Source organism: Sminthopsis crassicaudata, chromosome 1 (genome assembly GCF_048593235.1).
Source record: "Sminthopsis crassicaudata isolate SCR6 chromosome 1, ASM4859323v1, whole genome shotgun sequence".
Lineage (NCBI taxonomy): Eukaryota > Metazoa > Chordata > Mammalia > Dasyuromorphia > Dasyuridae > Sminthopsis > Sminthopsis crassicaudata.
In genome coordinates, this window is record NC_133617.1 from 39,049,416 (window position 1) to 39,068,264 (window position 18,849).

An 18,849-nucleotide genomic window follows, 5' to 3' on the forward strand; every position below is an offset into this window, starting at 1 on the left:
TCCCTTCTAGTCAATAAACTCCAATGGTTCCCTATGGTTTCTAGGATAAAATACAAAATACTCTCTTTGGTTTTGAAAGCCCATCATAACCCAGCCCCCTCCTACCTTTCTAGTCTTCTAATACCTTATTGTCTACAGTCCAGGGACCTTTTTAAATAGGGGCCAGTTCACTGTCCCTCAGACTGTGGGAGGGCCAGACTATAGTAAAAACAAAACCTCACACTCTATCTCTGCCCCTCAGCCCATTTGCCATAACCTGGGCTGCATAAGCATCCTCAGCGGGAGCATCTGGCCTACAGGCTGTAGTTTGAGAACCCCTGGTCTACACATTCTCTTCAACCCAATGACACTGGCCTTCTGGTTATTAACCATAAACATAACACTCTATCCCCTGATTTCATGTCTTTCTCCTGGTTCTCCCAGTGCCTAGAATGCCTCCTCCCCGTTCCTCATAAGGTACTGGATATCTTCAGGGCTTAATTGGACCTCCTCAACTGTCAATGCTCTGATCCAATTACACTATATATAGGGAACCCTACATATCTTAGTGCAATTTTATTCTATTAAAATATAAAATTACACTAAGACTTTTTAGGAGATTTATTATTTGGGATTTTACACACACAGAGAGAGAGATACACACATATATGTGTGATATATAAAAAGTCCAGAGACATAATTGAATAAGTTTAATAAATTATTAACAAAGTCAGCATATTTATTTTAAAAAGGATGGTTATTTGGCCATCTTTGACCAAAGAGCCTTTTTTGGTGGTGGGCTTAAAGGTTATATATGCTTTTGACATAGGGAGTGTTCCAGAAGGTAGTAATCCATTCTGATTGGCTAACAATGTCTGGGGTAAGTGACTTGGATCAGTCACTTCTTGGTCAAAGAGATTTATCAATTTCTACATCATCTATATGATAAAATAGAGGATGTCCATTTTTCCAGACCTATCTGAGCAAATACAATGAGCAGGAATGTACCTATTAGCCTACCTGCTCATTATAATATTCATTCTTTCATTAGTTGTTAGCCAATCAGAATGGATTACTACCTTCTGGAATACTCCCTATGTCAAAAGCATATATAACCTTTAGCCTAAACTTGAACTATCTTTTACTGTCTTTGATTAGATCTCAGCCTCTGTTGTTGAGTATGTCTTTTAGAAAGATTTCCCACATTGATTGATTTCCACATGAGAAAGCAGAAACCTTGGTCCTAATCAAGTAATTAGTTATTGATACTGGAGAAAAATAGTGATTTCTCACACATGTTGTTATACATATACAATTCACATAACCTCAGACACTGACTAGCTTGTGACCTTGAGCAAGCCATTTAACCTTGTTTGCCTCAGTTATTTCATCTGTCAAATGATCTGGGCGAAGGGAATGGTCAACTACTTAACCATCTTAACCAATAAAATCCCAAATGAGTTCATAAAGCAATGGACATTTTTAAGTCATGTCCATCTCTTGTATATATATTTGTGTGTGTATATATATATGTATATATAAATATGTGTGTATGTATATATACACATATATATACATATATATACTACCTATGTTACTGTGTGTGAATAATTTGTATGTAATTTATGGCTTGCATGTAATAACATGCATGTTATATATTTTGTGTGCATGCATACATACAGGCTAATAACTAATGACATGAATATATATGTATGTATGTCTGTTGCATGTATATACATATAGTAGCATATATGCACAATGGATATGTATTATATTTGAAAAATAGATGTTATATTATATGTGTATATATGTTATGCAAACATGATTATTTACATGTAATTTCCCTCATTCTGATAGAATTTCCTTGAGATTAACAACATGTTTTAGGCTTTTTTTGCATCCCCAGCATTTAGCAGAGTGCTTGGGACATAAATAATAATTTTTTGTTTGCTAACTTACTCTACTGGATTGACTAAATCACTAGCAAATAATTATTAACTATCACAACTTAGTCACTTCTAGGAATAAGCAGGTCATAACAATGCAATATACAACGCATACCAGTAGACCATTGCACATTGAGGGAAAAATATTACTTTAAGACAGTCCTGAGCAGTGAGTCTTCAAGCTTGGAAAAGAGAAATAGAGAGTGGCAAAGTTAGCAAAAGTGGCAGTTCTAGTCCCAACTCCCAGTGAGATACAGGCCCTGCTGAACCAAGTCTAAGGCTGAGAAATAAAGCTACTGCTCATTCACTGTTACCACCAGATTTATTTTGCCTCATTCCACAAAACAGAAAAGAACTCACGTTGGTTTTATAGCTTGTTTTCATGATTATCTCTACCTAATTTTCTGGAGCGCAAACCCATTCAGATGGGTTTTATAACACAGTGGTTAGTGGCAAGACAACATCCAAGCTGGAAGAGGGACAGACCGCCCATCTGTTTAATTTATTTCCTGCCGGAATCATCCCTGTCTTGTGTAATTAACCCATTTCTGCCTTCCTCCTTCAGTACTTCCTGTAGGGAATCTTTCATCTTGACAGATGTGGAGCCAACATTGAGCCTGACAGAGCCAAACCCACAAATCCTGCCTAGTTATAGAGCCCAGTTCAGGGAGTCTCACACAGTATTCCTGTGCACTGCAATCAGAAGGGTCTTTGTAAAGCTGACTGGCAACAGTCCTTATTCTGTCCAGCTTGGAGCAGTCAATGTAGCCGTCTTAGGCCAGAGAAATGACCACTCCACTCTTTCTTATTTCTGGAGGTAGGGGTCATAGAAAGAGCCTTGGATTTAGACACAGAGGTTAGGGAGTTCATGTTTACCTCTTAAACTAGCTTATGGAACAGGAGAAGTTACTTCCTATCTCTGAGCCTCAGTTGCCCTCCTATAAATGAAGAATATTAGGTTAAATAACTTCTAAGATTCCTTTTTTTCTCTAAATCTGCAATATCGTGACTTCACACTGGTATTATTATTTATCTTAACTGGAAAATGCAAATGAATGAATAAAAAGGCATTAGCTAAGCATTTTTGTGAAAAATCACAGAACCACAAAATTTGAGAGTTGGCAAGGTCTGCAGGAGCCATGAAATTAAACATATACAAAGGGAATCTCCATTTTATAGACATATTTATAGACAACAAAATGGTGTCAGTAAATAAAGTATTGCCAATGTATTACAGCCTAGAGTGGTAGGAAATTTCAGTGAGCAAATTCACCTTTATGATTTCTGCCTCTGCCAATTATTAACTCAGTGACATTGGGCAAACCACTTGGCTAGTTTCATTATGTGTAGAATGGAAATCATACTATTTAGGCACAGGGTCATCCTGAAGGATGTATTCTAAATCTTGAAATGCTCAAGAGATATGGGTAATTCATTAATGGATGTCACTTGGAAACTTGAGAAGAAAGGGTGGATAATTTTGTTCAGGAATCATAGTCTTTGCCCTTGAGGAAAGCATAGCTGTGGAGGTACAAATTACAAGAACATACAGGTTTTCAATTGTATAATTTCCCTCTCTTTGGAAAGGGCAAATGAATAGGATGCTGCAACTGAAAGCAGGAAGAATGGATTCAAATCCAGCTTCAGATATTCAGTAGCTATGTGATCTTAGACATGTCACTTAAGCTCTATGTCAAATTCTGCATTTGTAAAATGGAAATAATAAGAGCATCTACCTTCCAGAGTTGTTATGAGGAACAAATTAGTTAATATTTGTGAAGTGTGTAGCACACTACCTGGCACACTGTACGTGATTAATAAATATTTATTTCCTTCCTTCAGGAGCATCTTCAATAAAATCTTGTGTGAAGAGGCCAGTCCTTCCTGAGTTTACCTCTTAAACATTTTAAAAATGCAAATGATGTCTTAGCTCAACTATCATTGGAATCTGCTTCTGAATTTCCAAAAGAGCAGGAAAAAATATTCTAATAATCACAATGGATCTGTGATCCCATGGAAATAGATACTCCTTCCAATGATGATAAGGATGATACATTACCTATATGTACCCACAATGCCCAAACTTCCATCCTTGTTCTCCTATCTGTGAATCTAGGATATCCTGCCTATAAACCTAACACATTTAACATTCTGCCACATTAAGATATTGAGCATTGGTCAGTGTCTTAGTTTAACCCTAGAAGGAACATTAGGTAACTAAATAAATTAGAGGGCTCTGGTACAGCAGAAGTCAGAGTAAACTGAGGTGGCATCCAAAATGTATGTCCCCATTTGAGGCTGAACTGCTATTTTTGAACAAGTGCTATGCAATAAAAGTACCAATTTGGGGAAGAAAAAGGAACGAGATTTGCTAATAGCCACAGGAGGTTGTTTTTTATAAGATTTGGGATATCTAGTTAAAATGATTTCAATTCCATTTGGTGGCTAGGAAATGAGAGGGCACACCAGTCATTCATATAGCTGTTCTTTTTTATTGTTGTATCAGTTAAGTTTTTGGGTTTTTTCAGTTTTTAAATTTATTTATTAGTTTAAACATTTATTTTTATATTTCATTATAATATATTTATGTAATATAATGTAATTGTTATATTATATTTTAAACATTTATTTTTATAATACTTTGATTTTCACTTTTTCTTCCTCCTTCTTCCTCTCCCTCCTCCCTATGATGACAATCCAATTTGATAGAGGTTACATATGTACAATCCTATTAAAGATTTCCATATCAGTCATGTTGTGAAAGAAGAATCAGAAAAAAAGGAAAAACCGTGAGAAAAAAAAAACAACAAAAAAGTGAAAATAGTGTGCTTAGTCTGCACTTATACTTCATGTTCTTTCTCTGACTGTGGATAGCATTTTCTATTATGAGTCTTTTGAATTGTCTTAGACTTTGCTCTCCTCAGAAATACAATGATCTATCAAAATTGGTTATCCACAAAATGTTGCTGTTACTGTATTCAATGTTCTGCTGGTTTTGCTCACTTTCATTCTGCATAAATTCATGTAAGTCATGTGAGATTTTTCTGAAATTCAACTGCTCACAGCTTTTTATAGAACAATAGTATTCCATTACATTCATATACCACAATTTGCTCATCCATTTCCCAATTGATTTCCAATTCTTTGACACCACAAAGAGAGCTGCTATAACCATTTTTGCACGGTAAGAAAATTTGCAAATTCCTCTGCTCTAAAATCTTCAGTGACTCCCTGTTACCTCTAGCATAAATTTCAGTTCCTTAGCCTGGAATTTAAGACCCACTACCATTGAAAACCCACTCTTGCTTTCCTTCATACTTTTACTTCATGTTATTTACTCCCATCCAAGCCCTCTATTTTCCATCCAAACTAAACTACTAATTGTTCCACAAATTTGGCAGCATGACATAATGAGAGAAGGGCCATGTGGCATAATGAACAGAAAAGTAACCTGAAATCATGAAAGTTTGGATTGAAATCCTGCCTCAGGTATTCACAAGATCTTGAACCCTGAGCATGCTATCTAATCTATCTGAACCTTGATTTCTGCATCTGTAAAATGAACTTGTTAGACTCAGTTGTCTCTAAGGTCTCTTACTATTTTAAATCAGTGGTCTTGTGATGCTCTAAACAAGCATGCTATTTCTTACAATGCCATTTTGGTGCCCAAGGCAAGAAGCATAAACCAAGGGAAAGTAATACTAATCCTGGCCTCAAATCAGTTGTGGGGATAGAAATATCCTGATGATATCCTCAAAGAGAAAGCGACCTCAGAATTTCGACTGTCTGGAAAGACAGAGACCTTGAGACATCTCAAATAGGTTACTGTCTGGGGAAGAAAATGGATAGACCATGAAAGAACTAACCTGTTATGGAGACACATGGTAACAGATGGAGGTAGTATACCATCTGGTAGCTTCCCAATTTAACTAATTATTCTTGCCAACCAGTTTCTGTGCTGCTGAAAGAGTGAAAACTCTACCAACATTTAAGTGGAGAATAATTTTACATTTCAGTATTTCACAAGTGCAATTTAACATTTTTGCAACTTCTAAATTTCAGTGCCCTGGAACAAAGCCTCAGTCACTTTGTCCTAGTTACAACTCCACTTATAAGCATTCGCACTGGCCTGGAGTATAGTAATTCAATTTTTGCTGCCTCTCAGCACCCTTTTGAAGCCAGTGTAGATGCTACTTTTTCTATAAACTACTCATTACCTTATCCTTGCAATGTTCTCTCTCCAGATTTTCACATAACACTCTATGTGGATCTTTCCTTTGTACCTATCACTTTCAACTTTATATCATCAATACTTGGTTTCCATTATGTAACTCCTTGAATAGGATGTTAACTCTTACAAGTTTGGGGACTGGATCCATTTTGTTCCATAAATGAAATGGCTATTTGAGGAGAGAAAATGTGGATGAAATAATAATACAGCAAAATTACAGAGTTGAAAGGATGGCACCTAGTTCAAGCATGCCCTGACAAATGATTAGCTTCTGATTGAAGGCTCCCAGTGAGGCGCAACTCATTTCCTAAGAAGGTAAAAAATTCCACTTTGGAACAACTCATTGTTAAGGAAATTTCTCTTCTTATAGAGATGAAATCTGCCTACCTAAAATTGCTTCCTGTTGTTTCTTACACTAACCTCTGACTCTGTTCTGAGTCTCATTTCATTTTGAGGGATAACCCTTCACATACTTGAAGATTATTATTGTTTCCCCTTCATCTTCCTCATTTCCAAGTTTTCTCTCTCTCCCTTCCAAATGGCCTCAATCAATGGCTATTTCCCTCTGAAACCTCTCCTCCCCAGTGGATGCCTTTGTTTCTTTCCTCCCATTTTCCTAGAGAACTTCATTCTCCTGAATCTCTTTTCTTGCCCCAATAATACTCTGCCTTGTAACATAAATTCCCCTGCCTCATACTGTACCCTACTACTAGAAGAGTGTCAGCCCCCAGAGAACAGAAGCTATGATTTTATCCTTTTGTATAGTTGATGTCCAACATGCTGCCTTTCTCATAGCAGGTACCCTGAAGTGGTTGAACTGAAAAGTGATTTCCTGAGTCAGAACTATTATGCTGATGTTTTAGTATACAAACTGTTGGCCATGATGAGTATCACCAATGCCAGTGAAAAGGAAGGTTAAGTGTCCCACAGGCTTTCACTAGATTTATAGAGTATGATAGAGAGAAGTATCTTATCTATGGAGTGATTTAATGACTAGCCTTTTAATTCATTGAAGGCTAACCAAAGGCATTTTGCTTATAGAGAGCTCTTTAAAGAGAGATAGAGACAGACAGAACAAAGAGGAGACAGAGACAAAAAATAGAAAGGCTGAGACAGTGACAACAAAGAGAGAGAGAGAGAGAGAGAGAGAGAGAGAGAGAGAGAGAGAGAGAGAGAGAGAGAGAGAGAGAGAGAGGTAGAAACAAGGGCAAAGAAAGAGAGAAATAGTAAGAGGCAATAAGTAATTATAGCATAGATTGATAATCAAGCTATCAGTCTCACCTACCAAAAAAACGTGTTCCATTTTCCAGAAAGCATCAAGCAATTTTCTTCTCTCAATGGTTCCCAGCTTCTCATGGGACCCGTGTGACTCACAAAAGGAATAGATCTGGGATGTTCCTCAGTATGCATGGCTCCCTATAGAGGCCTTTCTCTGGAGTGGACTTCTTTTTTTGTTTGTTGAAGCTTATGGAGCCTTTCTCAGAATATTTTTAAAAGCACAAAATAAAATTCATAGGAAGCCAAAGAAAACCAAATATATTGAAATATACTAATCAAAATAGATGATTCTTTCAAAATAAAGAACACTTGTTCTAAATCCATATTCTAAATTCCATTTCTTTGCCCCCACAGCACTTATATTTCCTCATATTCAAAAATAGGTATTTTCTTTCACAGACTCCATGTATTCACTATGTCCAAAGGACAGTAGCTTATCTGCATCCTTGCTATATATTGGGTTTTACTAAAAAAAAAAACATTACATCTCAATATGATCATTAAGCAAGTTTTGAGAGGAATACATCTCTGTTTTAGCCAGAGGCACATTCAAGCAGCTGGTTGGTAAAGTGGATACAATGCTAGACCTGGAGTCAGGAAAACCTACATTAAATCCAACTTCAGATACATATTAGCTGTGTAACCCTGGAAAGTCACTTCACCACTGCCTGCCTCAATTTCTTTATCTATAAGATGAGAATAATAATTAGCATCTGTTCCAAAGGGTGTTGTGACAGACATTATTAATTAACTAGGTCACTCCACCTCTGCCTCAATTTCTGCATCTATTCCACAGGGTTGTTGCTAGGAAGATCAAATGAATTTACATATGGAAAACACCTTGCAAACTATAAAATCCTGTATAAATAAAAGCTGTTGAAACCCCAAATCTAAAATATATTTGAAGGAAATATATATTTCACATCTGCCCTCTTTTCTTTCCTCACAAGCACACTCTCCTACTTCAGGCTTTTATTACCTCTGCTCTGGACTTTTAAAGTATCCCTGCCACCAATCTTTCTCTTCTCCATTCAGGAAAGTCTGAATATATCACTCCCTTCCATTAAAATCTTCAACTGTTCCCAGTTGCCTCCAGGATAAAATACAAATTCCTTGCCCTCATATTTCAGTCCCTCCACAATCTAACTCCACCCTATCTTTCCAATCTTATACATGACTCCCTCTTCGCTCACTCCATTCTAACTAAACTGGATTACCAGCTGTTCCCAGAACATGAACATTCCAACATGGATCTGCCTGGTTCAAAACAGGTCATTCCTCTATTGTAGGAATATACATCCTTCTCACATCAGCCTTAAGTTCTTCAAGCTCAGGTTGTATGCCATTTCCTGTCTGAAGCTCCTCTAGATCTTATAAATGCACATTCACACTTACACAATCATATGCACATACTTACTGACACACACATTGATATAATACACACACAAATATATATATATTATATATATATATATAATATATAATATATATATATATATATATTATTAATACCCTCACCTCCCAAATTATCTTCTATTCACTTCTCTGCTAATCAGGTTATCCAAAAAGCATTTATTAAATGATGAGGATACAAAGAAACATTAAAAACAGCACTATCTTCCAAAAATTCACATGCTGATGGAAAAGACAACACATAACAAAACTACTAAATACATGTGAGACAGACTCAGAGTAGATAGAAGATAATGAAAGTACTAGCCACTGGGGAGACCAGGAATAGCTTCATGCACAGGGTTTCATTCTAGTGGGAGAGACAACATATACATTTTGTTATTGTTGTCATTGTTCAGTGGTATCTGAACAATGTTTCTTCATGGCCCTATTTGGCTTTTCTTGGCAAAGATACTGGAATGGTTTACCATTTCCTTCTCCAGCTCATTTTAGAGATTAGGAAACTAAGGCAAGAAGGTAAAGTGTCTTGCTCGGAGTCACCCAGCTAGTAAATGATGGAAGCCAGATTTGAACTCAGAAAAATGTCTTTCTGATTCCAAGTCCAGTACTCTATCCACTGTGCCACCATACATAAGATATACACAGAACAGAAGACTAATCTCAGAAAAGAAGACACTAGCCACTGCAGAGACCAGGAAAGGCCTCCCGTGGCAGGCAGAATTTGGTCTGAGTTTTGAAAGATTTCAGAGATAGAGGTGAGGAGAGAGTGCCTTCCGGGCAAAGGGTTCAGCTAATACCAAAGCAAGGAGATGGGAAAGTACATATTGTGAAGTCTAGGGACTTGGATTCCAATCCTACCACTCCAATATCTTTCCCAAGAAAATCCCAAATGGGATCATGAAGAATCAGACATAACTGGCACAATTCACCTCCTCCCAATAGACTATTATGTATTTACAGCCTCTATTCTCCAACAAATTGCAAGTTCTTTTTAGGGAAGTGTTTTTTTTCCCTTTTTCATTTATTTTCCCTTTGTACCCCAGTGCCTTGCACACAGTAGGATATTTAATAAGTGTTTTGCATTGAACTGATGACTCTGAAGAGAGGGAAGATTTTAGGACATTCATCAATCATAGCTACCTATGGAAGCCATTACTTAGCTTGGTACAAGCTTGTCCGATTGACAATCAAATGGTTGGTAGATAGAAGGAGCAGCATTAACCATGAAAAGCTCTGTCACCAAGTTGGTAGGAGAAGAAGAAACAGGAGAGTAATTGAAGGACAGCCAGAAGATGAAGACAAAGGTGGAGGGTCTCTTCGATACCTCTCCCACCTTCAATTGGGCAGCATGCAATCTAGAAATCATTGATGACTCTGGGAATCCATCATTTACTGGTCTTGAATTTTGTCAACTCTCTCATTAGGAATGAGCTAATAATGACCATTTTGAGATTCACAGTCCATTCAGAGAAAATTATTTGCTCTAGTCATCTCAGTGACACTAAATAATGGGAAGTTGTGATGACTGGCTTTAAAAAAAAGAGCTAGATAAGGGAGAGGAAGAAAAAGAAAGGAAAGCAAGTGGCCAGACCTGAGGAGTGTTTATTTGGAGTAGATAATTAATGACTTTCATGAGCAATTGTCATCTCAGCTCTTGAAGTGTTCTCAGGGAAGGGCAGCCTTTTTACAGATAAAAAGGCTCCAATCCATCTTCATCTCTTGATAGTAATTGGAGGACCTTGTCATGGGAATCAAAGAGGATTTATTGATGCAGTTCATCTGATTTGCAGAAATGCCTCTGAGAAGGACAGCATCCTAAATCATGCCTGGGTGGGTGTTAAGTTTTTTTTTTTTTTTGAGCCTTTTAGAGTTTCTAATCTTTGGGGAAATTCACAGGCTTCTCCTAAGAAAACCCCATGGTCTACTTCTCTTTCATGAGGTGATTAAAAGAACTTAACCCAAACTTTTACCAGGTCACAAGAGTTTCAGTTTGCAGCTTTATTGAAAATTTGGACTGTCTGCCATTATTTTGTGCTGATATCATTCTTTATATGGAATTTCTGAAGAGAAATCACCATGAGAATGAGATTGAAATGGACTTTCTTAGCCTCCACAGATTTGGATAACTGTGACTCAACATGTCTCTCAGTCCTCAGAATTTAGTAGATTTGGGCATTTTTTAAATGTGTGAAAAACAAGATGTTCACCAAAAATGGCTGGCTCTGTCCTGAAAAAGATACAGAATAAGGGATACCCTCTGAAAATAAGAATTTGTCTAGATTTAGGGTTCTGAATCTAGAGTCCACAGGCCCCCAAGTGACTCGTGGATAGATTTCAGGGATCTGTGAATTTAGATGAGAAAAATAATTAAAATTTTATGCTCACTATCCTCTAATTGAAAATTAGCATTTCTCTCAGTTATTAAAAAAAATCTTAAGAAGTGGACACCAGATTGCCCAAGGGACCACCACAACATTAAAAAAAAAAACTTAAGATTATTCTAAATGTCCCTATTTCATAGGCTCATAGGTCTCAAGCTAGAAAGCACTGCAGGGGCCAGTCCAACCCCCTCATTTTATATAAGGAAATTAAAATACAGGAATGTGAAATATTTTAAATTATCCCTTAGCCTGTAGCATGGCTACTGTTCTTCAGCATTCTCCATGTTGGTACTCTCATTTCCATTTTCTCCTTCTATTGTGGCCCCATTACACTTTGAGAATAACCACAAGTCCAATTCACTTCAAATTACCAATCCAATATGAATCCCCAAGTTCTCTGCCCTCTCCTCCTACCAGGCTGTTACAGATTTTCCCTTTGCCAGTCCCTAAAGCCTTTCCTGATCACACTTTGGAAATTAAATATTCTTCCCACTCAAGTCTATTGCTGAGTTAACCATCCCTCGTTGTTTTCAGAGAAATGGTCTAAATTAGCCAGAAGCCTAGCAATTCCCTTTGTTTATAACCAGAGTGTAACAAATGAAAACCAGGATGATTCTGTAAATTTGTGTGATGATTGTGCAGTATGGGAGGTTGCTCTCCATAGGTAATGTTCATCCAGATTGTTCCAAAGCACTGCCACGCAGGCTGATTGAGGCCATTTGTATCAAAAGGCTCGGGACAGATCTAACCAATGTCTCTATTTTTAAAAGACATGCCAACAGCTGTGGGCTTCCACCATCAGAAGGGTTATGAGTATAGGGGCATAAAAATGGGGTTTAACCTAAGTCTAGAGAAAGAAAGATTGGAAATAGGAAAAGGCAGCAGGGAAAAGGAAGAGGAAAGGCTGGACCAATTTGATCAAGTCCTTAGATTCCAGCAGCAATAACATGTGTCGTAGAATGGTAACAGATATGGAGAAGTCATCTAGTTTAGACGGAGACTATCTAGTATAATTCTCTCATATTTACCATTGAAGAAACTGAGTCTCAGACATGTGCTATAGCTCACCCAAAGCTGCAGAAAATAAATAGCAGAGGTGGAATTTGAACTCAGCTCTTTTCACTGTAGCATGGGCAGTCAAGCTACCATACACATTCTTTATAAAGGAAGGAGGAAGAAAATAATAACAACAATAGCCATAGTGGGCTGTTATATACCACTTTAATAGTGGGCTTCACAAATATTCTCATTTCAGGAAAAGAGTGCTAGATTTAAAGACAGAGGCCCTGAGTTGAACTTTCATCTCAGTGATTAAACCCGCCTTTTGTGCCAGGCACTCTACTGGGGAGACAAAGATAAAAAACAAACAAATAAAAACAGTCCTTTTCTTCAGAGATTTAATCTGACATCATACTACCATAGGTGATGTTGGGAAAATCCCTTCCTTTTGAATCCCAGACTTGTTACATTATATGTATCCAGCGTGACTTAAGGAGGAGCTTCTACTAGCTTTATGTCTATGTAATCATCTAAGGTGAAGACAATTAGTCTTCCAGATACCCAGAATGCCCCTGAAGGAAGCAGTAGGATTCAGTGAAAAGAGCTCTCATTCTGCAGGTTCTAATCTCCCTGCCATCACCTACTAGCTTGTTACCTGGGACAAGTTGCCTTGAAGAAACTGATCACTGAAAGGGAGCTCAGTGGCCCTTTAATCCAGTCCATTCAGAAAGGAATGCCCAACAAGTCTCAACATGGAGACGTCCAAGAAAAGTAAATGGCTGAAAGCAGCCTCGTCTGCTTCTGAATAGCTTTAATTGTTGGGAAGGCAGCTTGGTAGCACAATGGATAGAACCAAGTCAGAGAAACTCAAGTCCAAATTCAGCCTCAAACATTTACTAGCTGTGTGACCCCAGACAATTCACTTTATCCCGTTTACCTCAGTTTCCTCATCTGTCAAATGATTTGGAGAAGAAATGACAAATCACTCCATTATCTTTACCAAGAAAACCTCAAATAGGGACACAAATAGATATGACTGAAAGAACACGTGACAGAAACTATGGGGAAGTTTTTCCTAACTTTGAATTTCAGTGGGTTTTTCTAGAACCTCTACCCTCTGCTCCTAGTTCTATCTTCTAGGATCAAACAGAACTACTCTAATCCCTTCTCCATAAATCATAAATCAGTTCTTTAAGTGCTCTATTATGTCCCATTCCTGGACCTCAGTTTCTCTGTCAAAAGAGATCTCAGTAGAAGGCCCATGAAGTCTTCTCCAATTTTATTCTATGATCTGATCCCATGATGCTTCCAGATACAGAATCTCAGAAACAGAAGACCCTCCCTCTGCTACTGTTCACCTTAAGCCGTCTCAAAGAATTGGGAACCCCTCATCCTCTCACAAGCTCAGGGCCCACAAACCTAAGAGTCATAATTGAAGGATAAGGAGAATGAGTTGGGACAAATCATCTCATTTCCCAGATCAGGTGTTGCTCCTAAGAAATAGTCACCTCATCATTGAAATGAAACTAGATGACTACCTATATCAATCCTTTGCTTTTGATTTGCCCCTAATGGTGATTTCTGCCCACTAAGAGCAAAGAACACAATTAAACTGAGCTATCCTAGAGGAAAGAGCCCATGGCCAGCATCTTGCTGACATGGAAATGGAATGGGCGTTCCTAGCTACTTCAAGGGTGGAATAGGTTTTCAGGCTTGAAAGGAAAATGCATTAGTTTTTTTAGCTTCTCAAGCAAAGGAAAAAGGGATCTTCCAGGAGGTTGAGGGAGTTTGAAGAGGGGAGGAAAAAAGTGGGGGGGGTTATTATTTTCTTTTCTAACACTTGTCTCTGGAAATGTGTACGAGGGATGTACTCCCTCCCCTCCTTTTTCTTCCTATCTTCCTCCCTCCTTCTCCCTCTAAAGAATGAGCTCAGTGAGTTGACTACTCCAACCCCATGTCACAGACTAAGAAGGAGAAGGGGACAGCATTTGGCAAATAAAGGGTTCAGTCCAATTGGGCTGGTTGTTTTCTGGGGAGATTTTTCCATGCTCAGGCAGTGGCTTTTATAAATCACACAAATTAGTGTTTAATGGATAGAGGGTTTTTTAAAGATTATGGCCATGGCAATTATATTAAATCTACATTTGTGCTTGTTTAAGTGAAGCCTTTAATGAAAAGCATGTTAGATTTCCTACCCCAGTTCTAGAGGAAATTGCCTCCAGACCGCAGGGAAGGTGTTTTCTGATCCTGATATCTAGTTTAAAGGATTTAGATTTGGTGTTAGGTTTAAGATTAAAGTTAGCACAACTTCCCAAAGAAAGGAAATATTTTCTTCAAAGTGGCTTCTTTATTTAAATTCTCAAGAAAGGTGGGCGGGCCTAAGTAGGGTGATATTATAGGACTATAGAATCATAGATTAGAACAGAAAAGGACCTTTTCATTTTACAAATTAGGAAACTGAGTTCAGAGAGGCTCACAAAATTTTAAATTTGAAAAAGGAGACCTTAGAGGCCGATTCTAATCCCCTCATTTTACAGATCAAAGAACTGAAATGAGATTCGTAGGATCATAGTTTTAGATAGAACTTAAACATCACTGATAAGTCTTTTTGTAGGTGAGGAAATTAAGGTCCAATAAAGTTGTTTGACTGAGGTGATATAAGTGATAAGTATCTAAAACAAGATGCAAACTATGCAATGTATGGTCTTCTAAGATAAGGAGGGAGAAGTAGCTTGATCTAAAGTTTGACACCTTCATGCTAGAACACAGAAAGCTCCCCTGAGAGGGCCAAGCCTAAGAAGCTTCTGCCCTTCTGGCCTGAAGTAAGATAGAGAGACTGAGTCTCAACAAATATTTAAATATGTGTGTATGTGTGTGTATAAATAAATCTAGATCAACTGTATCATTTTGCAGTCCTGGAGAAGAGAAGTACCTCACTCAAGGTCACGCAGGTGATAAATTATAGAGCCAGAATAATAACTTGACTTAGAATTAGGACATTCTGGGTTCAAATCCTGACTGGGCATCTGATCTCAGTTTCCTTTTCTGAAAAATGAAAACAATGGTTGCTAAGGTCTTTTCCATCTATAGAGCAATGATTCTATAGTTCCAAGCCTTCAGATCCAGCACTCCTTCAGCTACCTCCAGTAGGGCAAAAGGACTCAGCTTCCTCATCTATAAATAGAAATATATGTGCATAAATATATATAATACATATACGTAAATATACACATATATCTTTGTATATATGTATGTGTATAAAAGGCCTATACATGTATATGTAAATATAAGGCACATGTATATATATATATATACACATAAAAATATATGTATAAAATATGTGAGTATATGTTGTATATGTATAAATATATATGTTTATATGTGTATGAATAAATAAAAGCAACCCTGCCTAACTCATAGGTTTGCTGCAGGGGATCAGTGAGAGTACGAATGTGCAATAGCTTTGAAAATGGTAAAGCTCTTTGCAAGTTGCAGGGGTTATTCTATCATGATGATTTGCCCGGTTTTCTTTCAGGAAGCTGTGGTCAGCATGTGGATCCAGTTCAACGACGGCTCAGTGACACCGCTGGACATCTATGATCCCAAGGATTTCTCCCTCTCAGCCACATCGTTGGACGAGACCATCGTGTCCGTTCATCAGGGCCATGAGCTGAGATGGCCTCTCGTGGTGGCAGAAGGGGAAGGGCAAGGACAGATCGTCAAAGTTGACATGATGATCTCTGAAGCCTGTCAGAAATCTAAGCGCAAGAGTGTGCTGGCCATGGGTGTGGGCAACATCAAGGTCAAGTTTGGGCAGAACGACGCCATCTCTAGCCTTGGCGGGGACTATGATGGGGATGAGATTGAGAACCATGCCAGTGACCGCCGACAAAAGGGCCCCGACCAAGAGCACTATGGCCAAGATGGACGATACTTTGGAGGTTCTTCCATTGATCGAGAGGAGAGTGTTCTTCGTAAAGTCACCACCACTGTCAAATCACTGATCAACAACAAAGTGGTGAAGAACAGTAAGCTGGATGGAGGCAGACTGTCTGGTGATGGGCAGCTGCAGAACATCCCCATTGACTTTACCAATTTCCCTGCCCAAGTTGACCTCCCGAAAAGTAGTGGTGGGCTGGAAGAGAATGACTTGGTCCAAGCTACCAGGGGGTTAAGTGACCTTGAGATAGGAATGTATGCACTCCTGGGGGTCTTCTGTTTGGCCATCCTTGTCTTTCTGATCAACTGTGCCACATTTGCCCTGAAATACCGTCACAAGCAAGTTCCAATAGAAGGCCAAGCCACCATGACCCACTCCCATGATTGGGTCTGGCTGGGCAATGAGGCTGAACTATTGGAGAATTCTGGGGATACATCACCCCAGCAGGATGAGCACACCACAATTATAGACCGGGGACTTGGCTACGAAGAAAGCAATCACCTCCTCCTGAATGGTAATACACAGAAGCATGTTCAGAGCCAGATTCACAGGTCCGCTGACTTAGGGGGGAAGCAAGAGAAAGAACAAAAAGCAGACCCTCTACACTCCCCCACTTCCAAAAGGAAGCGCGTAAAATTCACCACCTTCACCACAATACCTCCAGATGATGGCTGCCCCACCGTCAACTCCATTCTCAGTAGCAACGACGATGACATCAAATGGGTGTGCCAGGACATGGATCTGGGAGACTCCAAAGAACTAAGAAACTATTTGGAGAAATTCAAAGACAAAGTGTAGGGTCCTCTGGCTGAAGGACCCACCACACCTTGATGCCTTCAGTTCTACATTATATATTGGTACCGACAATGAAGCTAGAGTGGGGCAGGGGTTGGGGGGGGGGAGATGGGAGGGGGGAAAGCAGGGGAATCCACCACAAACAATATAGCAGTTTCTGTAGCTGGGGAAAGACACTTTTGCTATATGGTTTTTCAGGAGCTGCTGATTGCGGTTTTAGGGCAATCTGAACACTTGAGAAAGCAACGAACTAGTGAAAGTGATGAACTGGGCAAGGTGAGGACATATGAAGATTATTTTATGAGTAAAAAAAAAAAAAATACAGACAAGTTACCAAAAATTATTTGTTAAAAAAAGCAAAAAGACAAATAAAAAAGACATAAACATAATCTGTTTATATTTCTAATAAAGCAGCAAAATATAAAAATAGGGTCTGCTAAGAGACACTGTAAATTTTAACTGCATTTCTTCTTCTGAAGACAGCCTGTGGTACTGAGAATGGAGGTCAGAAGAAGGCTTCCATCTATTTTAGTTGTTTCTTCTGATGGAATTGAGAATGCTTTCTAAATCTTTCCTTGGAATTGGATTTCTCTCTTGTTTTGTTTTCTCCCTTTATCATCTTCCTTCCTTTCTTTTTTTCCTTTTGATTCCTCTTCAATGTCTGTTTCTAAGAATTGAGGTGGTTTTGTTTCACAAAATGAACTGTAAATTACATTCCTCCTTGATGGATGAGCTCCTTGAAGTAGTCTAAACTAAGCCCTCCTGTGGAATATGATTACATCATTTCTGGGCAGTAACAACCTTGTTGGCAGGTGTTTGTGTCTCCCAATCAGAGCTCCTACATTCCTCCTGGGGCAGGAGATGTCAGTGATCATCAGCCACCAATGTTAGGGACAATTACTTTGCATGCTCACTCAGTAAGGATAGCAAGGTATTGCCATGACTAGTAAGAGTAGCCCCATCTTATAAGTGGTCACTTAACTGTTATGAGAGTTCTGTGATTTTTCCCAACCATATATGGATTGGGGAAGAAGATATTTCAATGGTCATTTGATAGAAGTTATGCCCAAGAATTGGAATAGGAGTTCCACATTCTCCTTTATACCCCAGGAGATGGGGCAGGTGCTAGAGAAAATAGATAAGAGCTATAAAAAGAATAAGAAAAAAAACTGGGATATTTAAATCATTTTGTTTAGTTTTTCATCTCCTTTTTTTGTACCAGCACAAACTGAAAAAAAAATCTATGTTAGATTGTTGATCGACTGTGTTTTTTAACAGCACATTGTATCTAGCAGCACATTGCAAAGATGCCTTCATCCAAAGTCCAGTATTGCTGGTGATTGTAGAAGACCGACCAGTAGTGAACAAACCCTTTTCTAATTCCAAAATCTACGTCCTCCTGTGTAGCCTGCTCTGGGAGAAGAAGGGGCTTGTCTAGCTGGCAAAGGGGGAGTCAATTGCCAGCAAATAGACATTCTCCCAAGACGACTATGGGCACTGGTACTTTTTAATTGCTTAAAAAAAAAAATCAGTAGTTTCAATGACAATGGGCCCTGGAACTTTGTAAGCTAGCCAGGTCCTTTAACAAGATACTCCTAGAATGCATTGTAGACTGGAAGAATGTAATATTTATTTATACATGTGATACAAACTGTAATTAAAATGCTTTCCATGGCTTGACAAGGTAACCTCTCACAGGGTGTTTTTGTCATTTCATTGAACTCCAGGAGAATTGTTGGATTGATGCAAAAATAAACAGACTGCTGAGTGGGAGGGGAAGAGAAGTATATTAACCAATTCTAGGGGCATCTTTACTATCTTTTCCTTTCACACACAGGATGAAACAGAGCAAAAATTATTATCTGTGTCATCTACCTGATCAATGAG

General features: G+C 38.5%; 1 protein-coding gene across 1 annotated transcript in view; it reads left to right on the forward strand.

Moving 5' to 3' along the window:
• Positions 1–17,056, forward strand: part of TMEM132C (transmembrane protein 132C) — a 525,373-nt gene extending 508,317 nt beyond the window's left edge. Inside the window, exon 9 of the mRNA XM_074299414.1 lies at positions 15,763–17,056. Coding sequence (XP_074155515.1) covers positions 15,763–16,965 — 1,203 coding nt within the window. The 3' untranslated portion in view covers positions 16,966–17,056. The remainder of the gene's footprint in view (positions 1–15,762) is intronic.
• The last annotated feature ends 1,793 nt before the right edge of the window (positions 17,057–18,849 follow it).